A 13,167-nucleotide genomic window follows, 5' to 3' on the forward strand; every position below is an offset into this window, starting at 1 on the left:
CGGTGACTCGCATCAACTTAGATAGTAGATACATGACATTTCTATTATATAACTGTATCGAGTAATGCATTATACAATTTGAATATGTAACTTGACCAATACCATTACATTATTGGTAAGGATATAGATTTCTTTCTATGAGCCCTATGACTGTGGGACTTGAATTTTGAGAGGTAAAAATGGTTGTCAAACTATATGATTCTTTCTTACCAATGATTAACATATTGAAAATAAGCTTGTACAGGAAAAAAAGCTCAGCAAAAGCTATCTTCATTCATGATCTACTTGAACCTCTTGCTGGACGCCAGAAACCTTTCTGACCAATAAGAAATTGACCCTGATGGACGGTTGAAGACCATTGAAGCGAATGCAAAAGTGGCCTCAGCTTGTCTATCATTTCCATTGTATCTTGAATTACTATATATCCACCAGGCCTCAGTATGCGATCCATCTCTACCACTACCTCTACAATGTCGCATCTGACAAAAATGAAGACTATTTAAACAACATTGTTCACCAGAAGTGGTGCGCATGAAAAGATACATACATGCACTAATGCAGTCGAGATTTATATTCATCAAATGTCAAAATCAGGTAGGTGCCACAAAACAAGTAAAATGTTTGAGAAGGGTAGTGTAGTAAGAAATCAGTATGTACCTTTGAGAAAGGCTTTGAAAGAGAAAACTTGAATGCAGTAGATCATAGGTTCGAGGGTAGGTACTCAAAGACTCGCACCAGTCATGATAGAATCCAATCAATCCTCTATCAAATATAATAGGCAGAGTATCTGGTACATGAACCGGGATGACATTCATTACCCAGAGAGGTAGATCGATAAGCGCCGCAGCAAATCTGTAAAGCATAAGCTTCAATTAATTTGAACAACAAGAGCACTATTAAGATAAACAAAATGATTGGGTGTGGAAATATAATTTACCCTCCATAACCAGCATTCATATCCATTACATTCCGCACACTTGACCAGTTTATAGCAGCATTATTCCGATAGGAATTTGACACAAGTGCAGACCAAACTTTAGTGTCCTTGTAGAACTTCTCCTCGGATTCTGGCTCAGGTGATAAGCTTTGAGGTTTACTGATAAGCCTCTGCGGCCATGGCGCGGGCCAACTATATCCAGGTAGTTGGGAAAGGCAACGACTAAGTGGCACATACCTGTAAAACAAAGATCTAGAAGATTAAGTCAAAACCTTGATCGATGTAGACAAATTTCATGTTGGTCCAAACCTGTATGTCTTCTATGCTTATCATGGGTTGCATATTTAACATGGGTAACAATTTTCTAACCAAACAATTTAAAACTTAAAACAAACTCATCCCCAACGGGCCACCACACCTGCATCACTCTCACTAAAGTAACAATGAGCAGCAACGATGGGAGAAGATATTTTTCAGAAAATTACCATGAACTAGTTTTCTTGTCTTTAGGATCACACACAGGTGGATCATGTTGTTGGCGTTCACTGTAGCAGGAAGTAGAGTCAGGCTTTTGATATATTACGAGCCCAATTCCAGTTGAATCAAGACTCTTAGCAACAACCTTCCAGCACATTGCTGTTGTCAGAGCCACCATAGCTGAAAGAAAAATGAATGAATATCCAACTTGGATCAGCTTAACATCTTCACCTTTTTTATTGGAAATATTACTGCTAAACTCTACACTGTACAAATGATGCTTGCATAACTTCATGCAATATGGTAATACAAAGAAAGGAAGCCAACCAAAAGGATGTCATAGAGAGAGAAGGGTCAGCTTACGAACATTTCCATACTCCGCGATCTCTTTCGTTATCATCACGATAAACTGGTGTAGCAGACCATATGAAAAAGCCCCCAGGCCTAAGAACCCTGTTGAGCTCCAACAGTGGTTTCCCGCCTGCAGCAATAAAAACCATCAAAATAGCAAAGAGAAAAGGACAATGAATAACAAGTAAAGAAATAACTTCACACTTGATGCTAAGAACTATTATAGAAAAAGTACCATCAGCATCCCAGTGAACCCTGCACCGCGCACAATGAAGCAAATCAAATGCATCGTCTGGAAATGTCAGCCTTTGTGTTCCAATAACTGAAAGAGTTGCAGGAATCCCCCTTTCTAGAGCAAACTGTATCTGAGCTTCATGTTCATCTTTTGGCGCAAACGACATGGTGATAACATTTTTGTCCAGAAAATATCCCCCAAAGCTAGCAACCCCACAACCAACGTCCAAAATAACCCTTATGTTCTTCCCCCATACAATAGTCGGCAGAGTCTGCAGCAAGAAAACTAAAATCAAATTCTACGAAAAGCAATGCAAAATCAAAAGCAACAACTCGCGGCAGAAATGCGTAACACAGTACCTTTTGAATGTACTCAATGTAATGAGTAACCCCCTCCTTAAACTGAGTACCACCCCCAGGAAAAACAAGATAATCACCGGACTTCCGCACCCAGTTTTGATCCTTCTTGTACTCAACCAGCTTCGGGTGAGGTACATTGTCATACCATATCTAAACACACACAGTAAAAAAAAACCATCAATTCACCATTGAATACTCTTAACTACACAATCTGTCACATTTTCGCAACCACGTCCCCAAAATGGAAAATTCTGCTTCCAAATTATAGCTTAAATTCAATTGCACTACTTATAGACAATCTTCACCATTAAAAGCACACAAATATTTAACACCTACCAAAACCGGAAACAATAAATTACGAGCAAATCTTACCAAACCAGAAAGCTCACCATGTCCCTGCTCTTCGGCCACGGAACCTTCACCTTATAGCCACTCGGCAAAGGGACCAGGCACCCCGGGCTCGGCGTCGGGCAATGCCGCTCGCGGTGCTCCATGTGGCGGCGCGAAGTCAAGGCCTTGATGGCCTTGAAATTGTCCAGGCAGGGGATGAAATCGACGGCGAGGGGGCCGGGGCAGAGCTCCCAGGATATATTCACGGCGGCGAGTTCGCCACCGGAAACGGCACCGTTTTTGGCGGTGGACGCGATAGGGTTGGAAGGCTGAGGTAGAGAAGAGGAGGAGGAATGGAGATCGGAGGAGGAGAGGAAGAGAGGGGTGGGGGTGGAGTTGGTAAGGAGGAGGAGAGTGACGCAGAGGAAGAGGACTGAGAGGGCGAAGAGGAACGGGTATTTTCTCTCTTTCAAGAACACTGAGATGCCCATTTTATTTATTTATTTGAGCTCTGAGCTCTGAGCTCTGTGTGTGAGTGTGAAAAAATAGGAATGGGGTATTTAAGAAGTAGGGTAGGAGGTGAGGTGATCGGGATTCCAGGTTGGAGAGGAGAACGTGGTATTTGTATGAGGATTTCGAAATGTCGGTACTCGATGAAGCCTTTGTGGAGGTCAAGACAGGTATTTTGACTTTTGCAATTATTATTTTATTTCTTTTTTGAAATAATTATTTTATTTCTAAAGCACATAGTTTTTCTTATTTAAACTCCAGCAAGTGCTTCCGATAAAAGCACCGCACCGAAAGGTAAGGCGTATTTGGAACAGCTTCTAAGATACCTAAAAGAAACGCAAAATTAACAAGTGTTCCTCAAAACCAATTTCATGTGCTCTTAAAACTATGCGGGATAAATTTCAAAAAAAAAAACTATGCTAGATAAATTTCAATAGCAATCCCCAGCAGGCTTGTAAAAGTGTGTTTTCCTCCTCAAAAACCACCGGAAAAAATTGCTTCTACAATGCCAAAAACACTTGATTCCTTCGCCAATTGTTGAAGTAATCCCAAACAAACCATAAGCTTCTTCAACCAAACAAAGTTCCACACTTCCACACAACACTGCAGTGGTATCAGGAAAGCCTGATGTGACAGGCTGACAGTCCAAAACCAATGGCTTTTTAGATTCTTCAAACATGCAGCATAAATTTAAAACCATTCTATAACCTATAAAGCAGAATTTGCATGAAAAGATTTTAGGGAAAGGCAATGCAAAATCAGAGGCGGCATCAGACACAAATGTTGTTGCTCCATGAATTTTGAAGTAATAAGGTGCCTTGTAATCCTTCACAAAAAAACTCTCCTAAACTGGTAAACAGGCAAGATACCTCCATCATACAATACTTTGAAATCGGTTGGTTTTACACAACTATTGAGGGAAATTATCAAAAATAGACTTGCTTGAGAAAATTGGTTAAGACTTTATCTATGCCCACAACTTTTTCAATCTACAATGCCTGGCCTCCGTTCTCCAAGTCAACATCTCCCATTCCAGTGTCTTCTTCATCTTCACTGCCTGTATCACCCCCAACCTCCTCATTCTCCTGGCGGAGCTTACTCATGTGCTCTTGCAGCAATTTATCTTCCTTTTCACTCACCTGAACAAGAACACCATATTAGACCCAAACAAAAAAGGTTTCTATGCAAAGGTTAAGAAACAGTTGGAGCTGGCTCCAGACTATGAATTAGGATATCACAACAATAAAGCACAATTCTTAAGACAAAATTTACTTGTAACAGAAACAAAAATGTACACAGAAGAGGGTTGGTACTCACCACTCTTGGTGCTTCCTTCACCAATAGTTTCCCCTTGTGATGCTCTATTGCTTTTGTGCAGGCTACAATTGCATTGCCTAGAACTGTTATACCTTGTTCCTGCCCAACACAGAACAGCAATAATGAATTTCATTAGCAAAGAAACCAGTGACAAACAATGGCATGTGACTTTACAGCTGCTTGGAGGAAGTTCAAGAAGACTTCCTAAATCTTCAGATTCCAAAAACATATGTTTAAAAAAGAGATCTTGTATGCCATATTCAAGTGGGAGTAGGAGAAAGCGATGATATAAATGAAATACAAAAGACCCAACAGTTTAAGCTTGAATATGTTGCTAAAAATGATCAAATGGATAAATCAGCAAATAACAAACTCTTTTTAAAGCACACACAGACCTACAACATACAGTAAATTAAAAAAATAAACATTACAAAAGTGCAGAATCAAATTGGGAAAAGGTTGTGATCCTCCAAGGAGCCAACAAATAAGTATATGTTATCTATTCATATAGGAATGCTCAAAATACAATTATCATGCAATGGAACCATAAAAAAACTCACGATTTGTATCACAGTTTGGCATACCTTATCAAGAGTCTGTGTGGTAAGAACATAGAGTGGAGGAGCAACCAACTTAATCTTCACAGGACAGTCATTGTTGCCCGCAGCTTCTGCTTTCCGCATGGCATCCTGCACAATCACATGTTTAGAATATTATCAAGCCAAAAATAAGAACCATATAAGAAAAAGAAGAGGCCGCAAAGGGGAACTATTATACCTTAATGTGAAGAACACCATCAAACTGGAAACATTTCATTTCAATATCAGCACGGATCTTCAATGGTTGTGGTGTCATTCTTCTCCTGATGTTCCTTACCAGAGAGTCTTTCACTTCCTCTGACACAGCAGGGACAACCTTAGTAACCTACAAACACACATATAAGGAAATGAGGTGTCTAAGCGACTACGGCATATCAGGATAACATGCAGCATAAGATAACACACGGCATAAACCATCACAGCCAGGAACACGAATTACCTCCTGTCCATCAGGGCCGGTCTCTTTCACCTCACATGTAAGGGCACTGAGAACTGTATCAGGATCAGTGACAATTACTTTAAAAGCCTGCACAAAAGAATAATTCATGTTCAAACTGAAAATAAAGAACACAAAGTACTCTGAAAGGTTGTGAACATTCTCACCTCAAAAGCATGACCATACTTCCGGTACAACGGCCAGCCAATATTGACATACAACTCCTGTAACAAGTAATTCATTTAGTTATATAGCCTACAAAAATAATGAATGACAAACAAACTAAACACTGGATTCAATCAATAATTTTCTTCAGCATGTCCTCTCCTGAGCTGAACAAATTTGCAACAAGCACAATTTTAAATAAAAGTGTCTCTATAACGCAAACATATATAGTCCTTCCAGCCCCACCCCTATTTAGATGATAGATGACGAAAACAATTAAGCATTCAATCGATAATTTGTTTGAGATTGCCCAATTGAGCCAAAGAAATTCTCAACAAGCACAAACCCAAACGAAATGAGTGCATCTATAACGCCAACACACTGTTCCTAAGGCCTCTCTCCCCCACACACAGTCACGATAAAATACTGTCCATTTCTGTAGATTCACCTACCTTCGAAGCAATTCAAGTTTCAACTCTATCCGCATACTAATGATCCTAGAAGCAACGAAAACCAAATCCACTAAATGAGCATATAACTTTCTAATTGCTTGTAGTGCTATAAATCAACACCTAACAAAGTTCTCTGGGTTCAATTGAGCCCCAATCTACATTTCTACCCTAAAATTAAAATTTAAAAAAAAAATCAGCAACCAAACAACAGAAGGAGTTCAAAATAGAGAAGCAAAAAGGTACCTCCAAATCGATACCGAGTGTCTCAGCGACATGTCGCATGATGGAGTGGACGAGCTTGCTCTTGTTGTACCTCTCCTCACAGGCGGAGATATCCTCCTCGGAAACTCTCCTCTTACTCAAATCGATGTAGCCCTTCTCCTTGTCGACCCTGAGAACCATGACGGGCTCGATGCGGCCGACCTTGATGAGGCTGCTCACGCTCCGAATCCGACGGCGGGAGAGCTCCGAGAACAGAATCATGCCCTCGATGTTGTTGTACTCGAGGAGTGAGACGTACGCGCCCATGTCGGCGATGTTCTTCACCTGAATCATCACCGCCATGTCCACCTCCGGGTACCGCGCCTCGTACATCCGGCACTCCAGATTGGGAGTATGGGAAGCCATGCCGAGAATTTGAGAGAGTGTATGAGCCGGAGAATTGAGAGTTAGGGTTTTGAGCGCAGAGAGAGAGAGAGAGTCTGTTTAAGCTAATGTTTTAGTCACAGTCCAGAAGAAGCCCTTTTACTACCGGAAACGGCGGTCGTTTCTTTCTTTATTTATTCTCCCCCTCTCTCTTCGTGGGCCTGAAGAGAAAAACCCATTGTAAAGGCCCAGATTTGGAGAACTAAAGCTTATTAAAATATTTAAAATTATGGTGAAAGAGCAACGTGTCGATATGTCCGAGTGGTTAAGGAGACAGACTCGAAATCTGTTGGGCTTTGCCTGCGCAGGTTCGAATCCTGCTGTCGACGCTTTGTTCTTCGTTTTTTTAAATGCCATTTTTCTCCAGACGTAACTCAAGAAGATACTCAACATTTCTTTCCGGGAGCACATTGAACATATTCACTGCTACGTGAATTAATCTCTCGGCATTGATCAGGGTTCTTATTCTCATTCTCCAGTATTTCTACATCTTTGTTTGTTTGATGAGTTTTCACTGCCCTCACAGCCTCGCCAATTGTATACATCTCTGCGCTACTATTCAGTCATTTAAAACACTTGCATAAGAATTAAGCGCGGAGAATCTAGCTATGGAGTCTTTAGGTTGAAGCCCGAGAATTAAGGCCAATCTATATGTTGTAGCGAGACTTGTCAAAGTGAATTTCAGACCCATTGATCTTACGCACTTTCAAGGTGTGGGGAGCAATGTCCTTTGAAGCATCAGGTGCCATGCCAACTATCTCAAGAATCAAATCGGAAATTACAAGATCACGGTCTTATAAAGACCTTGACGAGGAACTAACAGGACTGTAAGCTACCAGGCAAAACAGGTGATAAGAAAAATGTACACAATATGACGATGTAGAATAACTCAAGAATGATGACATGTTATTCCATTAAGACCTGAGTATTTGATTTTGCGAACATAGAAACAAAAGTATCTATGTTCGAACTAGGAAATTCGTGTATGATCCACCACTCCAACAACACGTTAGAACAGCAAGGCAGTTAAGCTGTTGTGTTAGGAGCAAAGCTACAAGATGCCAATGATACAAAACTCTCAACTCTATCGCCAGCTGAGTTCATTCAAACTGCAGAGACTTCTGTATCGGGACAAAAGACGAGTTGTTTCGGTATTAGCAACAGTTTCACCAAAACATTCAAGTCTACTAGAAGATGGCCGCTAATGAGAGCTGATAAAGCCAGAGTTGCAGCAGGGAAAAGGAATGCCACAAATTTTCCTACCTCACTTGAAAGACAAACTACAATTCATTGCGGGTATCATCATTCCCCTTTGAGAACAGCCAACGGAACAGTTGAGATAACTTACCGGTTGCAGGCTTCTGCTCCTGCTGTCCCGTTTTTAAATTGCATACTGCATTGTAGTCATGCTTCAAGTGAGGAGCAACTACTTTTTCCTGGAGAAAGACAGATTGTAAAATTAGCATAATGCGTCACCATATCCATAAATAAGGGTGCAGATCGAAACAGTACCTTGAAAACATCAAGTGGGCAAAGGTCAGAACCATCACAACCCTGTAAGGCAAAACACAAAATGTCAATATATGCAACAGAAAATTACGGAGGTACACTAATCGTAACAATTCCTAAAACAGCTAAACATTGTTTGGCACTACAAAATGGAGTGAAAGAAAAATAATAACATTTTTGAATTACAGTGTGTGTGCTCGTGAAATCTCAGAACAAAAGAGTGTAAACAAAGTTTCATATCCAAATACTCAAATATCAGGGGCTTACAGGCACAGGAACGGGATGCTCATTGTGCAACACTTGCACAAAGTACTTGCTTGAACTTTTGGCTGGACAGCTGTATAGAACAAGCATGTTATTCCCAGCAAAAGGTGCCACTTTGCTGCACTTCCAATTTCTTTTCTGGGGAGGCTTTGGAGGCTGTTCCAAGGGCTGTTCCCTCTTTATTTGTTGAAATTCTGAAATATTGAAAGTGTAAACCTACTAATAGAATGGTATCTAGAAAAAGCCATAGATGTGTCCCCCCACCCACATACAGCCAGATCATCACCAGCAAAGTTAAAAATTTACTTATCAAATCACTCACCAGATCCTTCAAGAAAAAGCCCAAGCAAGCATGAAAATGGAACCACAGTTTCTGCGTGTGCAAACCTCAGCCTCGCCTTTTCATAAGTACCAGGAGCATGTTTTTCTACAGAAGAAAAAGAGAGTATTGAAATCTTATAATTCATTTCCAAGTCAATAGCTAACACAATAGGATTATAGGTAGAAAGTCTATTTCAGATTATAAATCCCATCTGGGCATTCTAAGGCTTGCATCTTAGTTATGAGAGCTTGTGCTTTCACTCATTAACTTTGGCATGGATGCTCCAAGTTTAAACTATCGAACAAAAAAATTTCCAGACAGCTGACACATGCACTATTCAGACAATGCAATTGACATATAAATGGTCAATACAACCGAATGCAAAGAAATGGAGATTAGAATATTTATCCAAATGGCTGGTGACATGTACAAGAGGTGTAATACTTGAAGTTGATAGCGGGACGGTATAATTGGCACCCATGCACGGTGCCTAAAGCTTAATATGTTCCACAATGATCATTTATAGCTGTGCTACTCTAGGGTTATTCAAGACGATGGTTTAAAAAGAGAAAAGAAACCACTCATCATTGACCCTTTTTTGAAGTTCAAATATGTACCTTTGTGGGCCTCAATAGCCTGATCCATAGATTGGACAACATCTTTTAGCAAGGGCACCCCCATTCTATAGTTCAAAGCTTTACCATAACCCTTTAATATAAAGGCCTCCAAATCATCTGTCCACTCCAGCAAAGCAACCTAAACACAGGATGTGAATCAGCAAAACCATATAAAACACAGAATCTGTGTTGCACTTGTAATTCAGTATACACAGCTATTCACTTGGCAAATTCACCACCAGATGTATCTACAACCTTAAAGACTAGGATTCATTAACTTACTTCACTTAGATTAATTGTCTTAACTATGATGTCATTACATACAGACCCATTTGTAATATTCAGGATTAAACCATCCCAATCACATTCTGTTAATGAGAGTGCTAATTGTACAATCTGATGTATCATATTTGAATATTAATAAATCATGCATACCTCAGAGGGGTTGAAAAGCGCACAAGCTTGATCAGTTACATTCAACAAGGAAGCCTCCTGCCAAATTAAACAACCAAATCATAGTCATAATTTCAATTTTACTACAGGAATAATTAATTCACAGTCTAAATCCAGGAGAGATAAAATATGTTCGCCTGTAAAAGCAGAGAGAGATCAACGACCTGTTTGCAAAGAAACCAGAGAGAAGACGTGTCCTGCCTTGTGAAGTTCAACTTGTAGCGCTTAGTTAATGCAGAAGTAATTTCGTCAATGACTGGTTCCTTAAGTTTATTAACAGATGGCTCCTGACTTTTCCGATAGTCCTGCATACATTAGACTTCATCAACAATCAAGTCAAGCACATGATCATACATACATGATTATATATAAAGGTTATAGACAACCAAGTCCTGTTCTACCCAATCACACCAGCCAATTAAGGTCTATAATCAGTGTTTATGTGTTTGCATGTGTCTGAGCTTCAAGGGAAAAATTATCAATTCCATAGGTACCTTGTAGTTATTGCAACAATCATGAAACCTCAGCACTATGTCACTCGCACGGCTTTCACTGGTGACGGCAAAAGCTCGATGTTTGCCTGGCCCAAGATTTCCTTTGCCACTGAACAACCCCATGCCAAATGCCACAGCACTGGCTGACGCCCGAGGGATCTGCCAAGTTTATAATAAAAAATGATGCATAAATTCATATATTCTTAGAGATCTGAAAGTCTTAGGTATAATTTACTTTGCTTCCTTAAAGCATCAAGAATGAAAGATCAGTTACTCCCAGCATTTCAATAGCAAACTAGCAACCTAGTCATAAGACAGTAGTAGACTACTTAAAGTTTCTACGAATAAGGCTGGTGATGGCAAATAATTTATAGTTAAATGTGTTTATAAAAAAGAGAAAAGAAAGCACAAGAGCAGCTTACCTGAGAAGACTTGATGGGATAAACATTTGGATGGTAGTCCTCATCAAACAGATTTGGAAATCTTTCTCTAGTCCTAATTCCCAGTTCATAAAGCTCTTCCTCTCCCTGGACAGTCAATTGTCCACCATTTTGTTTTCCCTTCCAAGGCGACTCCCATTCCTTTAACCAACCGGGAAGGTTTTGCAAAGGCAGCTTCTGTTCTTCTGCTTCTTTCACTAACGAAGCCAGACGAGCTGCCAGGTTGTCCAACTCCTTCATCCGTTTCTTTGTAGGAGAACGAGTTCCATGCCTTGCCTGTAAATATAAGTCACATCAGTACCGCAACTCTAATTCAGGCCCGAACCACTGACTACAAATCGAGCAAGCCAATCTAAACATAGTGCTGCACAGATTAATCCTAAGCAATAACCATAAAACGTAGTCCATATTTACTTGCTGAATTAACTGCCGCATGGAAATGTTAAAAATTAAATTACCACAAGATTCAAGTGAATGGGAGTGCATCCATCTGGAATTTCAGATGCTACAAATGAATTGCCGGCGACGTCTTTATATCTGCCACAAAAATTCATCAATTATTTCCGTCACAAAACACAATTACTCTCTCTACCTCATAATCATAAATTCAAACATCCCTAAGTTTCTTCACCTCTTCTATTTCTCGGAAATATTTCAATCTCAGATCAAAACCTAATCGACCGAGCTCACAATTAAGCTCAGAAACAAATCGACTATGCCTAAAATTCAAATTAATGCAGATTTTGATTCTGTGAAAGAGAGAAACCTGGACACAGAAGAAAGGTGTTGGCGAACGTCGAAAGCCTCTTCTTCTTCTTCTCCGGCATTTGAATGGACGAAGAACACTGAGAACAATACTAGCAGAATGAGAAGCTTAGCCCTAACCATCGTCTCGAACTCGAAGAAAACACAGAGAACAAATCGAATCCAAATTACGAACCGCTTTTTGAATATAAATAAATAATGGAGAATACAATTTTGCTTTTATAGTTTCTGCTGGGAGACATGGAGTGTCGAGTGAGGCAACTCAACCCATCTCCGAACGCCGCGTGGCAAACAAAAAAACGTCAAAAAGTTTCTACGCTCGGTGTAATGGGCCACCTCAAAGGCCCAATACCTTGTCGGCACATCTCCTATTTTGTTAAATAAACGGGCAGCGATTAAGCTAACCGTCTAACACCCAACTATTACGATGTCGTTCGGCCTCAAGCATTCAAACTGTATCGAGCCAATTTACGGTCCTAATTTGAGAGTCGTTACTCACTTGTTCACTCGATAGTTAGTTTCTAATATCAAACAATACATTCGACCAAACAAACAAAAAATCTCAAACAATACAATAGTGTTGTCTATAACTATAAGCAGTGGCGTTCAACTATGAGGGTGGCTGTATTTGATTGGTCATAGTTTTCATAAATTACGCATTATAATTATTGAAAATCAAGAGAAAGTATATCATTGGCCAAACTCATTGTAGGCTTTGCTTTTATTTTGTTAATTTCCTATCAGTTTAGCCAAGGTATTCAATTTTCTCATATTCGAGAGTTGTCACTCATTCCATAGTTAGTTTTTGGTCTCAGCCAATATAATAGTGTCGCCTCTTTAAAGGTGTCTAAACCAATAAGATTATCTCATATACTTAAGAAAGCATGATTTCTTTACAGCTTAGACTTGTGCCATCAATTCATCTGCTTGGAAGGGAATATTAGAAAACAGACATGTTTTACGTGAAGGAATTTGTTGAATTGTTGGTAATGGCTCTCATATTAACTTTTGGCTTTATAATTGGTGTTACCATTTTCCACTTATTAATCTTATCCTTGAATCTCAAAGATCTACACTGAATCTTTAATGTAAAATACCTTGCTAGAAACTCAGCACTGCAATATTTGTTCTCTCTAGAAAAACCTAGGTTTGATCTTCTCATCATCTCCTTCATGCCTGGTCCGACAGCGCGTCCTTGGGACGTCGTCGTCGGACGGGCCACAGAGGTCTGGTTGTCCAGTGGTGGTTCCTCGTGGAATAGCGGTGGTCACTATGGGGGCTGTACGTTGAAGGTAGCAAGGTTTCCGATTCCGGCCTTGTCAATGTTGCTTGGAAACGTTTGTGAGAGGGATAAACAGAGGAGGGGTGGGGGAATGCCGGTGGGGCGGCGGGATCTCACTCATCTTTGGGCATCGACGAAAGGAGATTTGGGGTTGGCTGGGGGGCGGTTTGGACTGCAGGGGTGCGATCTGTTTTGATTGCAGATCGAT

The 13,167-nt window shown here is 40.2% G+C and overlaps 3 protein-coding genes and 1 non-coding gene across 5 annotated transcripts; 1 reads left to right on the forward strand and 3 right to left on the reverse strand.

Annotated features, from left to right (window-relative positions):
* Positions 1–3: 3 nt before the first annotated feature.
* On the reverse strand, positions 4–3,363 carry LOC112163688 (probable methyltransferase PMT23). The gene is made up of 8 exons (XM_024302980.2): positions 2,749–3,363; positions 2,360–2,509; positions 2,001–2,271; positions 1,782–1,895; positions 1,423–1,594; positions 938–1,174; positions 658–852; positions 4–479 (listed from the first exon to the last, which is right to left on the reverse strand). The coding sequence occupies exons 1-8, from the start codon at positions 3,178–3,180 to the stop codon at positions 275–277; spliced, it is 1,776 nt and encodes a 591-aa protein (XP_024158748.1). The 5' UTR covers positions 3,181–3,363; the 3' UTR covers positions 4–274.
* A 606-nt stretch (positions 3,364–3,969) lies between these two features.
* LOC112182671 (eukaryotic translation initiation factor 2 subunit alpha homolog) lies at positions 3,970–6,915 on the reverse strand. The gene is made up of 7 exons (XM_024321526.2): positions 6,412–6,915; positions 5,719–5,775; positions 5,555–5,641; positions 5,294–5,440; positions 5,101–5,205; positions 4,517–4,615; positions 3,970–4,338 (listed from the first exon to the last, which is right to left on the reverse strand). Exons 1-7 carry the CDS (start codon positions 6,793–6,795, stop codon positions 4,189–4,191), a joined length of 1,029 nt encoding a protein of 342 aa, XP_024177294.1. The 5' UTR covers positions 6,796–6,915; the 3' UTR covers positions 3,970–4,188.
* Positions 6,916–7,060: 145 nt separating this feature from the next.
* On the forward strand, positions 7,061–7,142 carry TRNAS-CGA. Its single transcript has one exon. It is a non-coding gene; the product is annotated as a tRNA-Ser (tRNA).
* A 522-nt stretch (positions 7,143–7,664) lies between these two features.
* Positions 7,665–11,875, reverse strand: LOC112179772 (multiple inositol polyphosphate phosphatase 1). 2 transcript variants are annotated; one of them, XM_024320544.2, is made up of 12 exons: positions 11,679–11,875; positions 11,371–11,449; positions 10,895–11,188; positions 10,473–10,631; positions 10,143–10,283; positions 9,961–10,017; positions 9,526–9,664; positions 8,909–9,013; positions 8,590–8,780; positions 8,326–8,367; positions 8,077–8,249; positions 7,665–7,934 (listed from the first exon to the last, which is right to left on the reverse strand). In XM_024320544.2, the coding sequence occupies exons 1-11, from the start codon at positions 11,798–11,800 to the stop codon at positions 8,094–8,096; spliced, it is 1,485 nt and encodes a 494-aa protein (XP_024176312.1). In that variant the 5' UTR covers positions 11,801–11,875; the 3' UTR covers positions 7,665–7,934; positions 8,077–8,093. The 2 variants fall into 2 exon arrangements, with proteins under 2 accessions (XP_024176312.1, XP_024175693.1); XM_024319925.2 differs by having other exon boundaries at positions 7,665–8,249.
* Between the last annotated feature and the right edge of the window lie 1,292 nt (positions 11,876–13,167).

The sequence above is a fragment of the Rosa chinensis genome, chromosome 1 (genome assembly GCF_002994745.2).
Source record: "Rosa chinensis cultivar Old Blush chromosome 1, RchiOBHm-V2, whole genome shotgun sequence".
NCBI lineage: Eukaryota > Viridiplantae > Streptophyta > Magnoliopsida > Rosales > Rosaceae > Rosa > Rosa chinensis.

What these genes read in the sequence shown, in the direction of transcription:
- LOC112163688 (XM_024302980.2), bottom strand. Translation starts at nt 3,180, where the DNA reads ATGGGCATCTCAGTGTTCTTGAAAGAGAGAAAATACCCGTTCCTCTTC. An exon ending in AGATCGCGGAGTATGGAAAT is followed by an intron (nt 1,595 to 1,781) that starts GTTCGTAAGCTG and finishes TTTTTCTTTCAG; the next exon opens with CTATGGTGGCTCTGACAACA. An exon ending in TTTCAAAGCCTTTCTCAAAG is followed by an intron (nt 480 to 657) that starts GTACATACTGAT and finishes CATTTTTGTCAG; the next exon opens with ATGCGACATTGTAGAGGTAG.
- LOC112179772 (XM_024320544.2), bottom strand. Translation starts at nt 11,800, where the DNA reads ATGGTTAGGGCTAAGCTTCTCATTCTGCTAGTATTGTTCTCAGTGTTC. An exon ending in CCATTCACTTGAATCTTGTG is followed by an intron (nt 11,189 to 11,370) that starts GTAATTTAATTT and finishes TTATATTTACAG; the next exon opens with GCAAGGCATGGAACTCGTTC. An exon ending in GCCCACTTGATGTTTTCAAG is followed by an intron (nt 8,250 to 8,325) that starts GTACTGTTTCGA and finishes GTCTTTCTCCAG; the next exon opens with GAAAAAGTAGTTGCTCCTCA.
- LOC112182671 (XM_024321526.2), bottom strand. Translation starts at nt 6,795, where the DNA reads ATGGCTTCCCATACTCCCAATCTGGAGTGCCGGATGTACGAGGCGCGG. An exon ending in AGTATGGTCATGCTTTTGAG is followed by an intron (nt 5,642 to 5,718) that starts GTGAGAATGTTC and finishes TCTTTTGTGCAG; the next exon opens with GCTTTTAAAGTAATTGTCAC. An exon ending in CCGGCCCTGATGGACAGGAG is followed by an intron (nt 5,441 to 5,554) that starts GTAATTCGTGTT and finishes GTGTGTTTGTAG; the next exon opens with GTTACTAAGGTTGTCCCTGC.